This window comes from Schistocerca piceifrons, chromosome X (genome assembly GCF_021461385.2).
Source record: "Schistocerca piceifrons isolate TAMUIC-IGC-003096 chromosome X, iqSchPice1.1, whole genome shotgun sequence".
In the NCBI taxonomy this organism is placed as follows: domain Eukaryota; kingdom Metazoa; phylum Arthropoda; class Insecta; order Orthoptera; family Acrididae; genus Schistocerca; species Schistocerca piceifrons.
Genome location: NC_060149.1, coordinates 653,163,036 through 653,187,797, shown reverse-complemented (window position 1 = coordinate 653,187,797; position 24,762 = coordinate 653,163,036). Strand labels below are relative to the sequence as shown.

At 40.8% G+C, this 24,762-nt stretch overlaps 1 protein-coding gene across 1 annotated transcript in view; it reads right to left on the bottom strand.

Annotated features, from left to right (window-relative positions):
* Positions 1 to 24,762, bottom strand: part of LOC124721321 (proto-oncogene tyrosine-protein kinase ROS) — a 566,425-nt gene that overhangs the window by 30,384 nt on the left and 511,279 nt on the right. Inside the window, exons 33-35 of the mRNA XM_047246233.1 lie at positions 24,561 to 24,755; positions 17,687 to 17,925; positions 15,798 to 15,989 (exon numbers count right to left, since the gene is read on the bottom strand). Coding sequence (XP_047102189.1) covers positions 15,798 to 15,989; positions 17,687 to 17,925; positions 24,561 to 24,755 — 626 coding nt within the window. The remainder of the gene's footprint in view (positions 1 to 15,797; positions 15,990 to 17,686; positions 17,926 to 24,560; positions 24,756 to 24,762) is intronic.

Below are 24,762 nucleotides of genomic sequence, written 5' to 3'. Positions count from 1 at the left end.
AATTTATTTTGTATAAATCTCTCAATTGATGCCGATACTATTTCTCTGAATTTAAGCCACATCTGGTCTAAACCTATATTATTAATTTGGAATGAGTGGAAATTGTCTCTCAGCAAGGCATCAAGTGAATTTTTATCTGCTTTTTTGAATAGGTATGTTTTTTGCTTATTTTTCAAGGATTTGGGGATTACAATATTCAATTTCGCTACGACAACCCTGTGTTCACTAATCCCTGAATCGGTTTTGATGTCCGTTATTAATTCAGGATTATTTGATGCTAAGAGGTCAAGTGTGTTTTCACAGTCGTTTACTATTCGCGTGGGATCATGAACTTTCAGAGAATGTGTTTAGCACAATTTCGGATGATGTTTTATGCGTACTTCCAGAATTAAACATGTATTTTTGCCAATATATTGAGGGTAAATTAAAGTCACCACCAACTGTTATCCTATAAGTCAGGTACATGTTTGAAATCAAACTCAAGTTTTCTTTGAACCTTTCAGCAACTGTATCATTTGAGCTGGGAGGTCGGTAAAAGGATCCAGTTATTATTTTATTCCGGTTGCCAACCATGACCTCTGCCCATTGCTCTATTTGTGCACAGAGGAAGACACTAGACAATAAGGAAAAAGAGAGACAATGGCAAATAAAACACAAAATAATTTGCAGCAAGAATTATGATGGTTCTAGTGGTGGCATGGAGCCAGCATGAATGAAACTAATATTTCATCAGAGTCAAGTGAAGCATTGAGTTAGTTATGTGAAATATCTTGGTGATGGAGATTCTAGTGCTTTCAGATCTGTTGAAGAAAGCAAGCCAGATGGAAATGGATGCAACACTGAAAAGCTAGAGTGCGTGGGGCACATTCAGAAGAGGATGGGCGGGATACATCTGAAACTGAAACAAGAAGAAAAAGGTATAAAACTCAAAGATAGTAAGCTACTGGGTGGGCCACAATGCCCGACTTACAAAGAGATCCACAATTTGCAAATATATTATGGCAAAGCAATAAGACAAAACACTGGAGATTTTAAGGCAATGCAGAAGGCAGTGTGGGCAATATTTTTTCACAATTTGTCAACTGATGAGAAGCCAGTACATGAATTGTATGATATATCCTGGTGCAAATATAAGCAGGCAAAAGCAGAAAACAAAATCTAATTACATAAACACAATCTTCCTGAAGCAGTATTAAACACCAGAAAGCCAACATTCCAGTTTCTAGCTCATCCAGATTTATTAAGGAAATGTACCCATGGTGGAACACAAAACCCAAATGACAGCTTCAACAGTCTCATTTGGAAGAGATGCCCAAAAACAACATTTAGCTCACACACTGTTGTTAAAATTGCCACATATGATGCATGACTGGTATTGAATGATGGTAACATTGGAAGAATAAGGACACTTTCTACACTAGGATTTGTTGCAGGTTGCTTCACCAAGAAGCTAATGAAAAAGATAGATGCTGCGCGTGTTGCACATTCTGAACTGTCTGTGAAGGATATAGCCAAAAGGGCACACCAGAAACATCAGATAAAAAGGAAACAGGTACACAAAGAGCAAGAAGACTGAATGTATGGTTATGATCAACATTGAGGTACTAGTTTATGGTGTAAATCCTTATAAAATCTTTTATGTGCATTCCCCAGAACCTTCATTTTTCAGTGTATAAGGAACATTTTCCCCTGAACCACTGGATATAGAAAAGTGAAGTTTTCTGCAGACTTTGTCCATAGTATAACACAACTTCCTATGGTACAAATTTTTTGTAAGTGTATTTCTGTCAAAACTTTTACTTTTCTACGAAATTGAAATTGCTTCGTTTCATACACATAATTTTTTAAAATAAATTGTCAAAGCTCTAAAACTGATATTATAAAAACTCTTCCACATGTTTGCTTATCTGATTACTAAGAATTACCTACTACAATATGAAAGTTGTAAGTAAAGTAATTTTTGTGAAAATGCTCCTTGTGTGATAGCATGTGTTGCGAAAATTGCCAACAATGCCATGATCAATTTTTTTGAAAAAAATATTTGAAAAAAATCCAGAATGTAGCCCATAGCATAATTACCTTACATGCAAAATTTGGTTCTATTATCTTTCAAATACCAAAAACTGTGTTAGATTATGTAAACACGTCCATTTTCTCCTACATCCCCCCACTGCGTATTTTTCACTTTAAATTCTGATTTTGGAATCTCTGCCTTTCAATAAGGCAGGTCTCTTCCACATATACAACCTTCTTTCTTGATTTTTAATAAAAATATTAGCAATGATTAAACTGTGTTCACTGTAAAATTCAACCATGCAACTTCCTCTTTCATTCCTCTCCCCAGTCCATGTTATCCTACTTTTTTTCCATCTTGGTCTTTTTCTACTATTGAATTCCAGACCATCATAATTAAATTTTTGTCTCCATTAACTATTTGAGTGATTTCTTTTACCTCATCATACATTCTTTTAATTTGTTTATCAAATTTAGAGTTAATAAGCATATCAACTTCTGCTACTGTGATGAGTGTTGACTTCATGTCTATCTTGGCCACTATAATGGATTAACTATGCTGTTCACCCACATTCCTATTTTCTTAATCATTAATAGACCCACTTCTGCATTATGCCTATCTGATTTTAGTTGATAATCTTGGGCTGACCTGACCAGAAGTCCTGTTCTCCTGCCACCACACTTCACAACTGCTACAACATCTAACTTCAGCTTATCCCTTTCTCTTCTTAATCATTATTAGACCCACTTCTGCATTACGCCTATCTGATTTTAGTTGATAATCTTGGGCTGACCTGACCAGAAGTCCTGTTCTCCTGCCACCACACTTCACAACTGCTACAAGGTCTAACTTCAGTTTATCCCTTTCTCTTTTTAAATCCTCTAATCTACCTACCCAAGTAAGGAGTCTAACATTACTCACTCCAACTAACAGAACACCATTTTTGCTTCTCTTGACAGCAACATCCTTCTAAGTAGTACCCACTTGAAAATCTGAATGGCAGACTATTTTACCTCCAGAACATTTTACCCAGAGGATGCTATCATCATTAACCAATGCAGCAGAGCTGCACCTCCTCAGCTTTCCACTGCTCACAGTATCAACATAGCAAGGCCACATTAGCTAATGTTACAAGGCCATATAAATCATCCAAACTGGTGGTGTTGCTGCAATAACTGGAAAGACTGCTGCCCCTCTTCAGCAACCAAATGTTTATCTCATCTCTCCACAGATAGTGCTCGAATGCCGTTTCATCTGTAGTACAACTATCCATATCATAGAGCCACACAAACCACCCCACTGCAGCAAGATCTGTAGTTCATGGGGTGAGAGCTTTCCAATTAGGAGGTAGAAATTTTCAAACAAGTCCAGTATTTTAGTTTTGCCAAAATTTGAGACCACAGAAACTTGACAGATTGAGTGTGCAGGAGATAATAACTTAAAGTGGCTGAAAAAATTATCCACACTACAAAGCTCCACTTATTAACATCATTGAACACATGACAGAATTAACTTTTACAGAAATCAGAGGTATCCAGAAATATTTTCCAACATGTAGTAGAAAAAGTAAATTCCAAGCATCATGTATCTCCACATACATGAGTTTAAAGTGTGTTACACTTTGAATAACCTCATACATCTTTTAAAAAAATCTACATTTTGAACCAATTTGGTCACAGAGAACTATACAATTCAGGAGCAATTTGTGTTGATTATAAGTCTCGTGGGAGTGGATAATTAATCCCATATTAATTGATATAAAAGTTACATCTGCCTAAATGTCAAGGTTTAACAGCTTCATAAATCAACTGGATGAGAAATAACATTCCACCATATATTTAAAACATGGCTGAAAAGCGTTCCACGTACCACACATTGCCAATAATAAAATTATGCCTTCTGCATAATATTAATGGGGTTCTGGTCATTATGCTGTCTGATATTACCTGATTATTTTCATCTAAGTATCTAAAAGGTATAGTTCACAAATGAGCAATGAGTTACTGCCACCCCAAAAGCACACACCAATAGAGTAATTAAGATCATCACATAGACCATTTTAGTAAGGACATTTCAAAATATGCAGCTGATTCAGTGTTTTACAGGTTCAAATGTTTATTCTTTCAATATCACTTCAGAGTTATCAAATTCTTCATGTTTAATTGCAATATCATCTTTGTTTATGTTATAACGTCAAATTTAACACATATATTTCAGAACGACACAATACATATAAGTCACAGAGTAAGTTGACAAGCAAGACATGTGTACACATTAGCATTCAAATGAGCACTGAGTCCCAGTCTAGCGGCCGCTGGCTGGCTGGCCGCTTAGGTGGTGCAGCTGCTGCATGGCTGGCAGACAGCGCCGCACGTAGAGGACGCACGTAATTGCGTAGCAGCGCTTTGAATGATTGGCGAGTCACAGCACTTTTCCCCCCTTTGAAATTGTTGCACTGGTCTTGAGATGGTCCTGGAGATGGCTAACGTCCATAGGTGTTGTTTGACTCGCCGTAAAGTCTCGAGGAGGAGGCTTCCCGTACGGAAGGAAGTGTCCCCGATGATAACGGGTCGAGATGACAGGAGATCTAGGGGTCGAATCTGCTGCGGCCCAATGCACCAATCTGCCTGTTGCGGCAAGTCCAGTTGATATGACAGGAGACATGGGCGATGTGTCGGCGTCCGTTGGAGGAGGAGGCGAGTAGATTTGCACTGACAGAGGATGGTCATCTGGTTCCTGCATGGGCACGTCTCCTGGTGGCGTCCGTTCTTGAGCTGGCATCGCGATGACGGTGAGAGGGCTGCATTGTGAGTATTGAGAGATGCCAAGATCCCGAGCGTCAGGTAGAGCCAAAGGTGGTGTAGTGGCATTTGGAACAGGCGTTGCTGGCACACGAGGCCGAAGCTGGTCCGAATGACGCACTGCAACACCCGTGTCCATCTGTATTTCGTACAGGCGTCTGCCACGGTGTCTTAAGATGCGGCCTGGTCTCCATTTTGGCCACCTGCCGTATCCCCATACCCAGACGAGGTCGGCGGCGGTGAACCAGCCGAGTGAAGACACCCACGGCCGTGAGGTGGAAGGCCGCAGAAGATGAAGTAGCGTGCGGGGCTGTCGGCCATGTAAGAGCTCAGCCGGGCTGTGGTCGCCCATGGGCGTGAAACGGTAAGACGCCAGAAACTGGAGAAGCGCATCATCAGCAGCAGAAGAAGTCAGAAGTTTCTGCATCTGAGCCTTAAATGTGCAGACCAGTCGTTCAGCCTCACCGATGGATTGTGGATGGAATGGCGGGGCCGTGACATGCATAACGCCGTGACGAGCACAAAAATCCACAAATTCGGAAGAGGCAAATTGGGGACTATTATCAGTAACAAGTGTAGAGGGGAGGCCTTCCAAAGAAAAAATGCGAGTGAGAGCACTGGTGGTTGTCACGGTGGTAGGTGACATGCAACGGACAATGAAAGGAAAGTTAGAATAGGCGTCAATTACGTGGAGCCAATAAATACCTAAAAACAGTCCTGCAAAGTCAGCATGAATGCGCTCCCAGGACTTCTCAGGCGAAGGCCACGGTGACAAAGATGACTTCGGGGCAGCGGCCTGTGACGCACAAGGGCCACAGGCAGCGACCATGTATGCTATTTCAGAGTCGATGCAAGGCCAGTACACATGAAGGCGCGCCACAGATTTTGTGCGAGACACACCCCAGTGCCCTTGGTGAAGGAGGCGCAAGACCGAAGCACGCAAAGACGCAGGTGCCACAACACGCGGCGAAGCATTGTCAGTGGAGAGGAGGATAACACCAACCCTAGCCGTGAGGCGGTAGCGCAAAGCGTAGTAGTTCCGCAACGGATGAGAAGTCTTAGAGGACGGGCGATCTGGCCAACCCTTCTGAATACAGCGTAAGACCCGGGAGAGGGTAGGGTCAGAACCCATAGCAGCCGCCAGCCTGTCCTCAGTGATGGGGAACCCGTCCACAACCCGCTGCTCGGCAACATCCAGATGGAAACACAAAAGTTCGTCCCTATCGACTGCCTGATCAGGACCCATGGGAAGGCGAGACAGACCATCAGCATTTGCATGTTGAGCCGTTGGCCGGAAATGAATCTCATAATTGAAACGAGACAAGTAAAGAGCCCAACGCTGGAGGCGGTGTGCAGCCTTGTCGGGAAGTGACGGTGATGGATGAAACAAGGAAACAAGTGATTTGTGATCTGTAACAAGATGAAATTTTGAGTCGTAGAGAAAAACACCAAACTTATGAAGAGCATAAATAATGGCCAAAGCTTCTTTCTCAATTTGAGAATACTTTTGTTGGGCATCCATAGCGTTTTGGAGGCATAAGCAATGGGTTGTTCCGAACCGTCAGAAAAACGGTGCGCAAGAACTGCACCAACTCCATATTGAGAGGTGTCTGTGGCAAGAACAAGATGTTGGCCAGGTCGATAAGTAGCCAGGCACGGGGCCTGTTTCAGCATAGTCTTCAATTTCTGGAAAGCCGCTTCACATGACGCGGACCAGTGAAAAGGCACGTTTTTATGCAACAGGCGATGCAACAGCTGAGCCACCAAAGCCGCAGACGGTAAAAACTTGTGACAGTATGCTATTTTCCCCAAGAAGGCCTGCAGTTCCTTAACAGATGTAGGGCAAGGAAGGGCATCGGCTGCAGCGACAGTCTGCTGAAGCGGACGAATACCATCCCGAGAGAGTTGAAACCCCAAGTACGCGATAGATGCCTGAAAAATTTGTGATTTCTGAAGATTGCACTTAAGACTGGCAGTCTGGAAGACATGAAAAAGTGTGCAGAGATTTTGAAGATGTTCTTCAGTGGTGGAGCCAGTGACAACAATGTCGTCCATGTAATTGATACACCCAGTGACAGGGAGCAATAATTGTTCCAAGAATCGCTGAAAGAGAGCAGGGGCACTAGCAACCCCGAATGGCAAGCGTTGGTATTGATAGAGGCTGAAAGGCGTGTTAAGGACCAGAAACTGCCGGGAAGCAGCGTCGAGAGGAAGTTGATGATAAGCTTCCGACAGGTCAATTTTAGAAAAATACTGGCCTCCAGCAAGTTTAGTGAACAGTTCTTGAGGACGGGGCATAGGATAAGTGTCAATGAGGCATTGAGCAATTACAGTGGCTTTGAAATCGCCACAGAGACGAATATCACCATTTGGCTTAGCAATGGCAATGACAGGAGAGAACCACTCACTGGAAGTGACAGGAAGCAAGACCCCTGAAGTAGTGAGACAATCCAACTCCCGTTTTACCCAATCACGAAGGGCCACAGGAATGGGCCGAGCCCGAAAAAACTTAGGCCGAGCAGTGGGTTTGATTGCGATGTGAGCTTCAAAGTCGTTTTCACGGCATAACCCAGGAGAAAAAAGGGACGAAAATGTCGTCGACAAGGAATCCAGTTGAGCATAAGGAATAGCATCAGAGACGATATTGACAGAGTCGTCTATGGAGAATCGAAAAACGTGAAAGACATCGAAACCAAAAAGATTTTCTGCATTGCTCTGGTCGACCACAAATATGGGAACAGTGCAAACGATGGATTTGTAAAATACCTCAGCATTAAACTGTCCCAAGTGAGAAATCTTCTGTTTATTGTACGTCCCTAATTGCCGAGTGACAGGTGACAGAGTGGAGAAACCAACTGAAGATACGTCTAAGAATTAATTATAGCGGCAGCAGAACCGGTATCCACTTGCATGCGAACATCTCGACCAAGGATTTGGACAGTGAGGAATAACTTCCCTGAAAGGGAAGAAGTGCAATTGACAGACAACACAGAAGCAGAATCAGCGTCACGGTCATGAACATCATGTAAGTGGTTGGATTTGCAAACGGAAGGCACATGACCCTTCTTTTTGCAATTGTGACACACAGCCCAATGTTGGGGACAATCCTCGCGTGAATGTTTCGTAAAATGCCGTGGACGTGAAGGAAGTTGCTGGGGGTTTTGCTGCAGTTTCTGAGAGGGTTGTTTACGGTTTGGCCGAGGCTCCATGTGGGAGCGTACTGCGGCCATGTCGGCTGGCGGGGACATGCCGCACCCGTTGTCAACAGTGCACAGAGGTTGTATGTCCCCAACATCACCCCATGTCTCTATTTGTGCTCCAGCAGCGCGAGAAATTTCAAAAGACTGCGCGATGGAGAGGACTTCATCTAGAGTCAGATTTGCCAACTGAAGGGCATGTTGCTTCACTTCTTTGTCGGGCGCCGACTGGATAATAGCATCCCGTACCATGGAATCTGCGTAGGATTCTTTATGAATGTCAGTAATAAATTGACACTTTCAACTGAGGCCGTGAAGCTCAGCAGCCTAAGCGCAATAGGATTGATTCTGTTGTTTTTGACAACAATAAAAGGCAACACGAGAGGCTACCACATGCATTTGCTTATGAAAATATACAGACAGAAGTGAGCACATTTCAGCAAAGGACAAAGATGCTTCCCGGCAGTTTCTGGTCATTAACATGCCTTTCGGCCTCTATCAATACCAACGCTTGCCATTCGGGGTTGTCAGCACCCCTGCTCTCTTTCAGCGATTCTTGGAACAATTATTGCTCCCTGTCCCTGGGTGTATAAATTACATGGAAGACATTGTTGTCACTGGCTCCACCACTGAAGAACATATTCAGAACCTCCGCACACTTTTTCATGTCTTACAGACTGCCGGTCTTAAGTGTAATCTTCAGAAATCACAATTTTTTCAGGCATCTATCACGTATTTGGGGTTTCAACTCTCTCGGGATGGTATTCGTCCACTTCAGCAAACTGTCGCTGCAATCGATGCCCTTCCTTGCCCTACATCTTTTAAGGAACTGCAGGCCTTCTTGGGGAAAATAGCATACTATCACAAGTTTTTACCTCCTGCTGCTTCGGTGGCTCAGCCATTGCATCACCTGTTGCATAAAAACGTGCCTTTTCACTGGTCCACATCATGCGAAGCAGCTTTCCAGAAATTGAAGACTATGCTGAAACAGGCCCCGTGCCTGGCTACTTATCGACCTGGCCAACGTTTTGTTCTTACCACAGATGCCTCTCAATATGGGGTTGGTGCAGTTCTTGCGCACCGTTTTTCTGACGGTTCTGAACAACCCATTGCTTATGCCTCCAAAACGCTCACGGATGCCCAACAAAAGTATTCTCAAATTGAAAAAGAAGCTTTGGCCATTATTTATGCTCTTCATAAGTTTGGTGTTTTTCTCTATGGATCCAAATTTCATCTTGTTACGGATCACAAACCACTTGTTTCCTTGTTTCATCCATCAACGTCACTTCCCAACAAGGCTGCACACCACCTCCAGTGTTGGGCTCTTTACTTCTCTCATTTCAATTATGAGGTTCATTTCTGTCCGACGGATCAACATGCAAATACTGATGCACTGTCTCGCCTTCCCATGGGTCCTGATCTGGCATTCGATAGGGATGAACTTTTTTGTTTCCACCTGGATGTTGCCGAGCAGCGGATTGTGGATGGATTCCCCATCACCGGGGACCGGCTGGCGGGTGATACGGTTTCTGACCCTACCCTCTCCAGGGTTTTATGCTGTATTCAGAAGGGTTGGCCAGATCGCCCGTCCGCTAAGACTTCTCATCCGCAGTGGAAGTACTACGCCGTGGCCTTCGCCTGAGACGCCCTGGCAGCACATTCATGCTGACTTGGCGGGACCTTTTTTAGGTACTTATTGGCTACTCGTAATTGACGTGTACTCTAACTTTCCTTTCATTGTCCGTTGCATGTCGCCTACCACTGCGGCAACCACAAATGCTCTCGCCCGCATTTTTTCTTTGGAAGACCTTCCCTCTACTCTTGTTACTGATAATGGTCTGCAATTTGCAGATTTTTGTGCTCGTCACAGCATCATGCATGTCACGGCCTCTCCGTTCCATCCACAATCAAATGGTGAGGCTGAACAACTGGTTTGCACATTTGAGGCTCAGATGAGGAAACTCTGGACTTCTTCTGTTGCTGATGATGCACTTCTTCAATTTCTGGCTTCTTACTGTTTCACCCCCATGGGTGACCACAGCCCGGCTGAGCTATTACATGGCCGACAGCCCCGCACACTACTTCATCTTCTGCGGCCTTCTACCTCATGGCCGCGGGTGACTTCGCTTGGCCGGTTCACCACCGCCGACCTTGTATGGGTACGGGGATATGGCAGGCAGCCAAAATGGAGTCTGGGCCGCATCTTACAACACCGTGGCCGACACCTGTATGAAATCCAGATGGACACGGGTGTTGCAGTGCGTCATTCGGACCAGCTCCAGCCTCTTGTGCTGGCATCGCCTGTTCCGAATGCCGCTACACCAGCTTTGGCTCTACCTGATGCTCGGCGGGATCTTGGCATCTCTCATTACTCACAATGCAGCCCTCTCACTGTCATCTCTGTGCCAGTACAAGAACGGATGCCACCAGGAAACGTGCCCATGCAGGAACTGGATGACCATCATCTGTTGGAGCAACTCTACTCGCCTCCTTCTCCTACGGACGCTGACCCGTCACCCATGTCTCCTGTTATATCAACGGGACTTGCCGCAACGGGCAGATTGGTGCACGGGGGCTCAGCATATTCGACCCTTACATCTCCTGTCATCTCGACCCGTTATCATCGGGGACACTTCCGTCCGTATGGGAAGCCTCCTCCTCGAGACTTTACAGCCAGCGAAACAACGCCTATGGACGTTAGCAATCTACAGGCCACCTCCATCAAGAGCAGTGCAAAAATTTCAAAGGGTCAAAAAGCGTTGTGACTCGCCGATCATTCAAAGCGCTGTCACGCAATTATGCGCATCCACCACATGCGGCACTGTCTGCCAGCCATGCAGTAGCCGCGCCACCTAAGTGGCCAGCCAGCCAGCAGCCGCTAGACTTGGAGTCAGTGCTCATTAGAATGTGACTGTGTTCACATGTCTTGCTTTGTCAACTAGCTCAGTGTCTTACATGTGTTGCGTCGTTTTGAAATATATGTGTTCAACTTGACGTTATAACAGCCTACTGTTGTCAATTTCTAGAATTATTTCAAAAGAAACAATTGGAAATGTAACAGCTGCTGTTGTGAATGGCTGAACCAATGTGTAATTGCATTATTGTAATTTTGTGTGTGTACTCAGATTTTGCAGTTTTCTGTAATTCTGCTACAAATATGTCATGTTTTCTGAGTGAGCAAGACATTTTGGAAGCTCAAGAGGAAGAATTTAATGATTCTGGATCAGAGGGAGAAATATCTGAGTGGAAATAGTCTGGAAGATTCATGTTCAGGTAAACTGCAGTCTGCTACAACTTTTCGTCACTAATATGATACACACTGCTGCTGAATTTACAATTTAGCTTTGATTCATTTGTTTTAATCTCATCCTTTTTTACAGAGAAATCTCATGAGAAATCAGAATCCAACACAGATTTCTAAGATTTGTTTGGAGAGGAGGAGACAATTTACTGGCAAAACAAGCCTGAAATAAACAAACTAGTATCACCTTGATTGCAACATTCCTCTCTGCATGCGAGAATACTTGAGACTTTTCCATACAAAAGTGAATTCTATTCATAATTTTTCAATAACTCAGTTTGCACTTTTTTGTAACGATTTGGGTTGATATGGGAGGAAGAGACTAAACAGCAAGGTCATTAGTCTCATCGGATTAGGGAAGGATGGGAGAGGAAGTCGGCCATGCCCTTTCTAAGGAACCATCCTGGCACTTGCCTGAAGTGACTTAGGGAAATCACAGAAAACCTAAATCAGGATGGCTGGATGTAGGATTGAACAGTTGTCCTCCAGAATGTGAGTCCAGTGGGCTAACCACTGTGCCACCTTGCTCGGTTTTGTAAGGATTATTATACTCATGGATATACTGATTATTTTAAAATTTGTAATCTATCAAAGAACTAAAGTAAATATGAAAAATAAACCTTGGAGACTGGTCTTTTTTAATACTGGTATGTATTACCCTTTAGGATATATCAAAAATGTGTGTGCCAGAAACACTTTAAATAATGGCATAAATAACTGGTTTTCTAGGCTCAAAATTCTTCTAAGTGCCTCAAATTCAAAGAGATTAACAGTCTACTTTTTGTTCATGTATACCTTGAGTCATTTTCATTGAGAAGAACAAGAGAAGTCATATCAAGAGAAATGTTTACAATACACATCATCACTCAGATTTGAACCTGGATCTCCTACTTATAATGAACAGTCTCCTTAACCAGTTAGGCCTTCTAAGCACAACTTCACATGCTGGAGGCAAATATGGTGGCTTAGGTGGTAACCGAGACAGATCTTTATAAGGCGACGCTGTAGATTTGTATCATGACCTGGCACAATTTTATATTTCACACAACATGTTTATTGCATTGTAGAGTTCACACTTCTGATGTGTTTTACTGACATCAGTATGTCCTTGCTTTCCCATAATTTCTTCCCCATTGATTCCATTAACTTAATTTAAGTAAATGTGAATTAGTAAATAAATGTGTCTCACTGTGACTAAATTAGAAATCTTTAGAGCTGTCAGTAGCCTTGGGACTGGTATAATCAAACAAATTAATTTCCTATACTGATGGAATAAAGCATTGCCTTCAGAGAGGAATGCACCTGAGATATAACTGATTAAAAATTAAATAATATTTGTGGCAAAAAACTTACATTACTCAAAAAAACATGTTCTGTAACTAACTTTGGGTGATACACTAATAATACAATAACAGTGTCAGATTCCTGGTTCTGGGCAACAGAAGGAAAAAAAGACTGAATAAGATGTAATAAAGACTCTACTTCTTAGTTGTAGAAAAAAGAAAAACTGAAACAGAGCTGACAGACACAAAGTTTAGTGCTTGGTCTACTTTTGTTCTTGACCTACATAAATTTGGATATTGGATATTGGATAATGAAGGACTGTTCAAAAACTGTAGTATTTGCCACTGGGACAAGTATACAGATAGAAATCCAAATGTATCCATAATATGCAGAGCCAGGAGAATAATTTACAACTGGTTAATAACAAACAGTTTAACCCTTAATATTACAAATACTGACATTACGCAATTCCAAACAGATAAAAATGACATACAGCTAACACAGGTTGAAATCAAGGAGCATACTGGATGTTGTTAGCCAACCAAATGGGTATTTAACTGAGGTGGCACCAGTATGTGCATGAGTAACTAACAAAACTTGGTCTTACCTGCTTTGCATTTAGAATTCTCTTTCATTATATTAACCATTAGAGGCACTTGCTAGCATACTTTGCTAACAAGGCAGCTAAGACTGAAAAACTATTTATTCTAGAGAAGCATACAATGAGAATATTGTGTATAGCTGACAGCCCAATATTTTGCATAAGGATCTGGGGATTCTCACACTTACATGTCAATATATTTACTCCCTAATGCTATTTGTGGCAGACAACAAGAGTGGATTTAGTATAAACTATGCTATTCAAAAACACAATACTAGAAGTAAAAATAATTTCTATATAGGTTATGTATCCTTGTCTAGTGTTTAGAATGATGTTTTGTATCTTTGTGCAAGAATACAACATGTTGCTGGTAGACATCATGCAGGAAACTGAAAATCATCAGATATTCAAAAACAATGTCAAAGAGTACCTTATTAGTCCTACTTTGATGTATCAGGATACTTAGACTCTGAGGTGTAAAGTTCACATAACTCTAATGCTTACACATAACTCTAATGCTTATATAGAACAGATTTTGACTTGGCCTGTATATTGACAGCTGATAGTGTTCTCCACAAAGTTAGTTAATTGCTTCAGTTGAAGGATTAGGTAAATACAGAATCTGAGTATTGTCAAAGGGGTGCAGTGGCTTTTTTCTTCAAAGTACTGAAACTGTTTTTCTCCCTATATAGATTAACCTGAAAGTACTTATCATGATTACCAATGTATGTAGATTAGCACTAGTCACAATTTGCTGTTAACACACTCCATACAAGTTTCCTGCAATGACTACATCTTCGTATTAATGTATTATTTCACTTGTTCTATGCCACTAAAGGCTGCAGTTCATGATGGGATTCACAGAAGACAATGGCTGAGTGAATGAGAGTGAGTAAATGATCATCAAAATATAATGTCGCAGCTGTGCTCTTGCATCATGATGCAGGAAGTTTGGAGCACGTTATTGCGCATGCACCAATGGCCCATAGTGTGCAGATCAGTTTTTCACCAACTGTAAAGGAGGTTCTAATGATAGGAAATATGAGCGGGAAATTCCAGTTTGTTACTGATCAAAATAAAATGTTGACCCTTTTCAGTCCCAGAACACATCTGACAGAATATGGCTCAAAGATTGCATTGCTATGTATAGTCCTCAAGTATACACAACTGTGGGATCCATTTCATGCCAGCCTTCCGTAATGTTAATGGTGAGCCCTTCCTCACCTCCTCATGGGCTCCCATCTCTATTTTGGCTTCCAGAAAGTGGTCCATTTTCAGATCACAACCAGCCAATCACTGAAGTACATGGAGCTTGATTGTGTATAGCCTTTTTACATGGCATTGTGTTCTGTTGTGGTCAACACATTATCAAAGTTTCTTTTCTTCATCTGGATTGGCCCCAACACAGCAAAAGCCCTGAAACTGGCCTGACCAGCAATGTGCTACAGTTTATGTCACATAAGTTCACTGACATTTGAACACAAAACTGCATAGACCACATGATGATAGCCCTTTCTAATCAATGTGTATTGGTGAAGTTCAGAAGATGGAGTGGACTTTCAAGGTGTATGTGCTAAATGCATACAAAAGGTCACCAACAGAGCCTGCTGCTCTTTTATGAGTGCATGTAGTGTTATGCTGGCAGTTTTACAGATGTGCTCCATAGGTGACCTAACTGCAACATACACTACCTACTGTAGCTAGTTACCTCAGGACTTCTGCAAACTCGACCACATATCGATCACCCCCATTGACATACCCTGTGGTTGCACATTTGGGCATGAACCAGCATGGTTGCCTGCAACCATGGGAACTTGAACAGCTCTCTACTGAGGATGGCCAACTGTGCCATCACCTGAATTGACTTTGCCTCATGATACTATTTTTGTAACCACCACCACTGGCCACAGACCACTGCAAGATGGCAAACATATTGGTTGTACATTCATCACCATTACCGTCACTCTGCATCTTCAAGCCTCTACCAGTGTTAATAAACCACCACTCTCGATCTGGATCACAGGATTCCCACAGACCTGGACTCTTTCTGGATACTAGAGTCAATCTTCTGAGCTCTGCATGACTGCTGGCTACTGCAGAAGGCTCTGTGCTGTTGATGCCTGCAACTAATGTATAATAATTGATGCTCCCTCTGCTGAATGTTGGAATGGAGGAAGAGACATCCAAATCTGGGAAGATTTTTCTCACAACTGAGTGGGATGCCTTTAGCCATTTTTTACACCTTTGTAATATATGGCACAAATCCAGGTGTCTCCATCTGTATGTATCCCTCTTTGGGACGGGGGGATGTATATGGCATCATGGTCCTATACCAGAGATGAAGCAATAGTGCCGTGAGAGGTAATAAATGCATGCTAGACATAGGAAGCACCTTAGTTTCACAATTAACACAAAGCAATCCCCAACACACTACTGATGTGTCATATGCAAACATACCATTGACAAACCCAGTGGGATAAAGAAGTGACAGCAGAAGAGACATCTTGCTAGTTCATGCACTCCTGTGTTGTTTGTGTGCCATAGAGACCACACACGAAATGACTCTTTTGTGAAAAAATAATGCTACATAACAACTCACAATTCATCAGGACAGCTGTTAGGTCTTCCAAGTCGTCCACCATTTCTCACATAATGTAGCACTTCCAGGTTTGTTCTTGCTGGATATGGCTGTTGACCAAAAGTCATTATTTCCCATGTCAGTACACCAAAAGACCAGACATCAGACTGAGTCGTGAACACACCATCCACTAAGGACTCTGGTGCCATCCACCTGAAATTTATAATTTAAGAAGATGCTCTTATATACATCATGTCAAGCAGTAAATGGTAGTTGATTACTTTATGTTTGCATGAGAAGAGCACAATGGAAATTCTGAAACGTAATGGACACCGTTAGTACAAAAATATTTTTATTTTGTTCCTTTTAAGAAATGGTAACATACACCTGCATACAGTGTCCGTATTTTAATTCTAAAATGTGATATTTGTAGGGCTGTGAAAAATTAACATCAGAAATCCTAATTGTATGCTGATATAGTGTGATTTGTTTCAGTGCAGTAACCAACCCTATTATATGAATGTTCTTGTGTGAACAATTGGTAATCTAGTTAAAATCTATATAAAATGATCTCAACACAGGTGCAAAGATGGCACATTTGACTCATATAAAACTCTATTTAAGATATCTGGCATTCTTTCTTTATCATGTCTCTACATTGTTGGAACCCTCATATTCTTTAAAATAAATGCAACAGGTAAGGGCAGTAGATTACAAAAAAAATAAATGAATAAATAAAAATAAAATAAAGTATGATAAAAAGAAGAAAAAAGAAACTATAATATTTGTGATCACGTTCTTACAGTGATACTGGATTTGTCATCATAATACAATTCAAATAAATAGCTCAAAACTGTACACACAAAATATTTAATTATGCTTTAAGAGGATGGAGTGGTGGTCAGCTGTGGACTTCATGAAGGAACCAAGCCATTTTCCTGAAATGAGTTATGAGAACCATGGAAAAACTAAATCAGGATGGCCACACATCCTCCTGAATGTGAGGCCAATGCCTGAACAACTGCACTGAGCTTTGTACACTGTTCTTCAACATCCTGTACAAGTTCTGCAAAATAAACACAGTCTTACTCTTCACTTCTGTAAAAGTGTCAGATTTTTGCTTGGAAAGTTGAAGCAAAATCAAATCACTCATGCATGGGTGGAACTGAAAGAAGGTCACAATCCCAACTATTCTACATTGTTGCCTTCGGTATGGATAAAACAAATGTTAAATTTCTCCATGTATAACTTTTACACCCAGGTACAACGATAAAATAAGATAAATGGAGGAACAAATATAACAACTTCTTGCATGTACTGTCAGAAAATACCACATGGATGGTAAATGACTGCACACATTAGATATTAACGTGTCAACAGAAATAGACCAAGCATCTGTATAAAGCATATTTATGGTATCCACTGACACTCCATTTGTCTGTTCTAGACCTTATTTTAGTGCTTCATTCAGTTTTGCACAAGTCACCAGCAAATTTTAGAAATTATTATTATTTGCATATGTTTACTTTTGTGAAGTGATTCATGGAGAGGTGACTTCATGTTTAATCACAGTTTTCCTACGAATTCTACAATCCGATACTAATAAAAAAAATTACTGACATTAAAAACATACAATATTGTGGAAATTATCACAAATATGAAGAAAATATTCTCTGTAGTCATATATTCACCATCCTATTACTAAAGCACTGAATCCACAAACACCTATTTGGTGACAGAAAGTAGTTTGAAATTGTCAAACAAAATATGAGTGGCATAACATAACAATACAACCAAATACTTAAATAATATTAATAACTTAGTTCATATTTTACTTGGTCAGATTAAATAATAATAAAAAGGGCACTTGAAAAGATTAAAAGCTTTCATGTATGTGTTTTGATACTTACCGAACAGGCAACAGACCTTCGCCCTCTTTCCGATAATAATCGTTCTTGTATATATCTCTTGCGAGACCAAAATCACCAATTTTTACAATTCTTGTTTGAGGATCATTAGATGATACAAGGCAGTTGCGGCAAGCAAGATCTCGATGAACAAAATGCATCTCTTCTAAATATCTGCATCCCTTTGCCACGTCAACACACATGGCAATCAGGTCAAACAATGTAAGAGCATTGCTTGAATGCTAAAATAAAGATATTTGTAAGCACTTTTTGGGAACATCCATTTATGCATCACATGTGCAAAATTAAATTGGAAGTTGACAAAGGTATACAAAAATCCACAATAATATGAACAGAAATTAGTTTTCAGTGCATGTGATACATCACTAACTTTACAGGTAGCTTTATGCAATATGCTGTGCAGTGAAGGTGGCCACAAGAGTGTGACTCACATAACAAGGATAGAGATTAAGGAAGGGCCACATGAATTCAACACACTGCTACAGAAGCATTATATTGTAAACAATGGATGGAGCAGCAGCAAAATGTTTTTACTTGAGGCCCACTTTCAGGGCACCATTCTACAAAACTAGCCTTGGCAGTGGATATGGTTGGTGAGTTTCCTAATGAGAATAACACTTATTTTAGGGTTCCATATCTCAAAAAATGGTACCAACATAGAATCATGTTGTCTGCCTGTCTATATGTCTGTTAAGATTCCTTTTCTCAGGCACAGGGAGATGTATCAAATTGAAATTTACGCCACATACTAAGGTTTACAGTTCCTTGGCAATGTGAAAAATTTAAGCATTTATGTCAGTGCAATCAAAATATGTTACATACTTCAATTGTCACAAATTCATACATCAAAACCTACAGGATACTTTCCATTGACCTAGAATTATTAAATTAGACAAGAAGCAAGATTTCACAGCACAAGTAAAGGAAAAAAATTTGAGAACTGTTAATCTGTAACTATATAACATAAGAAATACTTTTTTTGCCATTTTTTTTGTTTTGTACATCTGTCTGTCTGTTCATCTGTTAAGACCCCTTTTTCTCATGAATAGGTAGAGGTATCAAACTGAAATTTGTGTCAAATACTAAGGTCTATGGTTCCTTGACAGTGTAAATAATTTAAGATTCTAAGCCAATGCAATCAAAAGATATGGCCATATATGTCACCTATTTTGATACTTGCAAATTCACCCACCAAAACCTAAAAATGAACTATCCGTATACATGTGAATTCTGGTGGTACAGCTGTAAAGTGTGCACCTGTAAACTGAGAGGTGGCAGGACTGAATCATGGTCAGACCACAGATTTTTCAATCTTCATTTTAACCTTGATTTCACTTCTCAATGATCTGAGGAGTTGCCAGAATCAATACGTGGTTCGGACTCCATGTTAAACTGTATGTCCCATTTCCTGGGTTTGTTAACTGGGGTAGGTTAAGGGTACACAAGTTGCCAAAGCGGCGTCCAATTGAAAGACTTGCATCAGGCCACTGAGCCACATGAAATTATTATTATTATTACTATTTATATCCATAATTAAGTTTATAGGGAATGCTCAGGGTGTGAGTACTGCTAGTACTTGTCCAGCTTGCTTGTACATCAGTTCAGCATGCAAATAATTATAAAGCTGGTCAACAGTAAGATGTGGTTCAGCATTAGCCACGATCCTATGACTTTGAAGTAAAAATATGGGAGAACTAACACTGAAAAAAAATCAAGCTGTGAGAGGAAACTTTAACAGTTTAAGTTCACCATGAATCTCAATGATGGTGTCACCAGTGACTATCAGACTACTAAGAGAGGGTAGCCTTGGGACTCCAGAAATTATATGTGTAGTTATTTCACTGAAATGACAAGCATATGGTAAAGTCATTCTGGTTTCCAGAGCAGTACTTCTGATCCTTCATTGACAATAATCATGAGGGTTGTGTGGTTTATCAATTGCTAAGACATGATGTACATGTCTGATATGATGCTGTTGATAAAATTTAGATTGACTTGCTGATGAGGGAAACACTTATGAGTTTGATATTAGCTAGCTGTTATGTGAGGAAGTGCTAATTACTAGGAAGTGATGACATTATATGAGGAGTAGTCATAAAGCCTTAGAAACATAAAGTTACATGTTTAAATTATTGTTTGTCTGCTGGTGCACACTGAAATCTCTGAGACATTGTACCATAGTAAGACTCTAGAGGAGCAAAACAAAATGGCACAGCTCAATGATAAAGAAGAATCCCGTATGGTAATTTGTTTTCCACATTTAAGGGAACAATGCTGCAACAATCAATGTTGAGATGGTGGAAGTGTAGGGAAACAATGCACCATTGTAGAACACAGTAGCTATGTGGTACAGATGTTTCTGACAAGGTCAAACAAATCCGAATGATGAAGGAGGAAGCAGCAGACAACCTCTCTGTGAGAAACCAGGAATTTTATGAGGTGCAGAGGCCTCAGTACTTGAAGAGAGGCCTATCACAATCAAGGTGATAGTGGGAAAAGTTAAAATTGGTCATGGTTCAATTTCAAATGATATCATGCATGACATTTTAGACATGAGAAAGACTCTCCCCACTCACTGGATTCTGTGGCTGCTCACATCCATTCAAATAGTGCACCAAACTGAGGCAGCAGTGAAAATGTCAGGCCAACTCAGGTGATTTCTTTAGCTGCCTGGTCAACACAGACAAGTGCTGGGTGTATCACAACAACTCCAAGACTTACAAGCACATCCCCGGCAGTAGAAACCCAATCATCATCAAGCAAGATAATGCTGTGTGTTTTTGGCACCATCATGACATGGTGCTAACAAATCAAGCTAGTACTGTGCCAATCATCACATGAGCATATTATGAAAATTTTCTGATGAGGTTATGGAAAGAATCACAAGAAGTTGTGCAAGTGGATATTTTTGCTCTGTAACAATACCCAAGATCATTTAGCACTGAATACAATCACAGACACTGCTTCTTTGGGCTTTCAAGGTTGACTTGATACCCCATATTCTCGTAACATGGTATCCTGTGACTTATTCCTGCTTCCTCAGATGAAGAAACCATGGTATGGCAAGTGTTTCCAGAATGGCTATGAGGTGCTGTTCTAGGTGAAGCATTTCTTGAGTAACCAAACTGCAGACTTCTACCAAATTGTCCATAGTTGGGAAAAAGGTGTCACATTGAAAGGTGAGGATATAGAGAAGTCCTAACACCATGACATATTTATATGGTTGCAGCTTGATTTTTCTTGAGATGATAATTAAAAATTTATTACTATCCCTTGCATGTGAGGTATATTAGTACAGATGGAGCTTGACCAGCAGTAACAAATGAGGTGTGATGAGAAAGAGGAAAAGAGACAGTTTTTAGGCAATCCAGGAGGTTTGCAATGTTTTACATTAAGGTATAGTTGTATAACTGAAGTTACTACACTACTGGCCATTAAAATTGCTACACCATGAAGATGACGTGCTACAGACACAAAATTTAACCAACAGGAATAAGATGCTGTGATATGCAAATGATTAGCTTTTCAGAGCATTCACACAAGGTTGGCGACGGTGGCGACACCTACAACGTGCTGACATGAGGAAAGTTTCCAACCGATTTCTCATACAAAAACAGCAGTTGTCCGGCGTTGCCTAGTGAAACATTGTGATGCCTCGAGTAAGGAGGAGAAATGTGTACCATCATGTTTCCAACTTTGGTAAAGGTCGGATTGTAGCCTATTGCGATTGGAGTTTACCGTATTGCGACAGTGCTGCTTGCTTTGGTCGAAATCCAATGACTGTTAGCAGAATATGGAATTGGTGGGTTCAGGAGGGTGATATGGAATGCCGTGCTGGATCCCAACAGCCTCATATCACTAGCAGTCGAGATGACAGGCATCTTATTCGCATGGCTGTAACGGATCGTGCAGCCATGTTTCAATCCCTGAGTCAACAAATGGGGACATTTGCAAGACAACAACCATCTGCACGAACAGTTTGATGATGTTTGCAGCAGCATGGACTATCAGCTTGGAGACCATGGCTGCGGTTACCCTTGACACGGCATCACAGACAGGAGCGCCTGCGATGGTGTACTCAACGATGAACCTGGGTGCACGAATGGCAAAACGTCATTTTTTTGGATGAATCCAGGTTCTGTTTACAGCATCATGATGGTCGCATCCGTGATTGGCGACATCGTGGTGAATGCACATTGTAAGCATGTATTCGTCATCGCCATACTGGCGTATCACCCGAAGTGATGGTATGGGGTGCCATTGGTTACACGTCTCGGTCACCTCTTGTTCGCATTGACGGCACTTTGAACAGTGGACGTTACATTTCAGACATGTTACGACCTGTGGCTCTACCCTTCATTCGACCCCTGTGAAACCCTACATTTCAGCAGGATAATGCACGACCGTATGTTGCAGGTCCTGTACGGGCCTTTCTGGATACAGAGAATGTTCGACTGCTGCCCTGGCCAGCACATTCTCCAGATCTCTCACCAATTGGAAATGTCTGGTCAATGGTGGCCGAGCAACTGGATCATCACAATATGCCAGTCACTACTCTTGATGAACTGTGGTATCGTGTTGAAGCTGCATGGGCAGCTGTACCTGTACACTACATCCAAGCTCTGTTTGACTCAATGCCCAGGCGTATCAAGGCCGTTATTACGGCCAGAGGTGGTTGTTCTGGGTACTGATTTCTCAGACTCTATGCACCTGAATTGGGTGAAAATCTAATCACATGTCAGTTCTGGTATAATATATTTGTCCAATGAATACCTGTTCATCATCTGCATTTCTTCTTGGTGTAGCAATTTTAATGGCCAGTAGTCTAGAAGAAGGTGTGAAAATCTGAGGAAGTATGAGCTTTATTGCCAACACATGCTTGGTTGTCACAAATCCTTGGCCTCTAAAGATTATATATTCTAATTTTTCATGACATTTCCTTTTTTCTGACATATTTCCATTGCTTTTCCATCTCCATGCTTCTTGCTAGGCTTTGTTTGCCTAGTACTTTTCTTACTTATTATTCTTTTCATTTTCGGCTTCTTCTAGTGCCTGCCCCATTACAATTTTTATTTCTCCTTCTGCTTGCTTGCTATTCTTCATCTGCCTCTGAATTACACTTCCAAATTTTTGCTTTCCTTATCACTTAAATATTCACTGACTTCTCTGAAACAGTGTCCTAATTTAACAGTTGTGTTACTTGATCTCTCCTGCTTATTGATATCTACTGGTTTTGTCTAGCTGTGACTCTCTCAATCTAAAGTTGACAGAGACATTTTTTAATCATTACCAGTAAGTTGATAGAGACATTTTTAAATCATTGTCAGTACCTGTTTGTTCTCTCTTTTACATTTTTTAATGAACTTATGTGATGAGATATAAATCAGTTTAATGTGAATTTCACCTCTGAGAACACACTGTGTTTGAGAAAAATCAAGCTACACGACTGCAGAGTTCCACAGTAAACTGTAGGTGCTTCTACAATTGGAAGTTGGTTCATGGGTCAGCAAGAGGAAAGAGCATATCATTTGCAATAGGCCTATGCTTATTATGGTACTATGCCAATCAAACCAACTTTCATGATGATGACGCCACAACTTTGTATATAATAAATGAAAAGCACCAGTTTGCTTTTGTTCTACAATATAACTTTGTATATGTTAACAATTGTGAAAATTTCAACATAAAGACTAAAATGAACATTATAGTAGACACACATTATTATAAAAAAATTATGAGGATTACAGAACTGTACATGATCTCGTTTCAAGTTTTTCAATTCTGTAAGGTCTAAAACCTTATAAATTACATTCATAACCTACAAACATCATGGAATGGAATCAAAAAGACTCTCGATATGTTCCTCAGAAATGTCCACACCATTTGTATGCGAATCCACAAGGTATCAGTAAGGATCACTGGAGGATTGTTGCTGACAAACTATATCCTTGTAAACTTCAGTGAGTGATGTGACATGTGAATGTGGAGGCCAGGGATGCAGTGGTACTCAATATTCATCAGAGAACATTTCAACATTTTATTGGGTATTTTCCTGCAAAAATATAACTAGTGGAGCTTACTGAAAGAGGAGCAGTGTCTCGAGTTTTGAAATCTACCTGATATAGTGGCTGCTGCAGAAATTGTGCTCAATGCATAGAAATCAAGGGCGCATGTTGAATTCAGTGGCAAACATGCATCACACTTGGTGGTTTGTTATGCCACTCAACAATGAAAGCAGCCTCTCTGTGGTCAGCACGATAGTAGGCAATCACTGTAGGACAAGTTGAAGTAGGCCGATCCAAAATTATTAAATTTTTACCCTCAGTATGCAGCAGTTGCATTCAAATACCCATAGAGTATGATATGCTTGTGTTCTCTGAACAAAAAAAGGCTTGCACAACTGGATGTGAGTCTACAGTCCAGATCATGGGATATATCATTGCATGTAATGCTTTTTCTGTACCTTTCACTTCATTTCTGAACCTAAGAGGTTAGAAACTTTTAAGGACAATCTGTATAGCTCCCTAATGTAGTGATTCTATGGAAACTGATACCCCAAAGGAGCCTATAGTACTTTTAATATGGGACAATGTACATGCTATTCAGTTATTTATATTATTTTGAAACAACAAAACATCATCAACTCAGTTATGGAAAACATCAAATTACTGCACTCTTCAACAAATGTGCATGAAAACAAACTAGTACCACAGATTTAACCATAAACCACACACAACATTAAAAATAAATCTGAATCTACAATAGATGTCATCTGTAAAATGGTTTAGAATATTTTAATAATATGTTTGCCATTACAACAATGACATAAAGTAAAACATTTCAGTCCACAACTTACAATATTGGATCGACTGTTCCTAAGGTAGCTCAACAGGTCACCACATTCCATTAATTCCATGATGATAAAATTAGGATCATTGTCTAAGCATACGCCCAAGAGCTGTAGAATATGATCATGCTTAAAATTGCTCATCAGTTGTGCTTCTTTCAAAAATTCTGCTTTCTCTTCTTCATTAGCTCCTTTCCGCAATGTCTGGAGC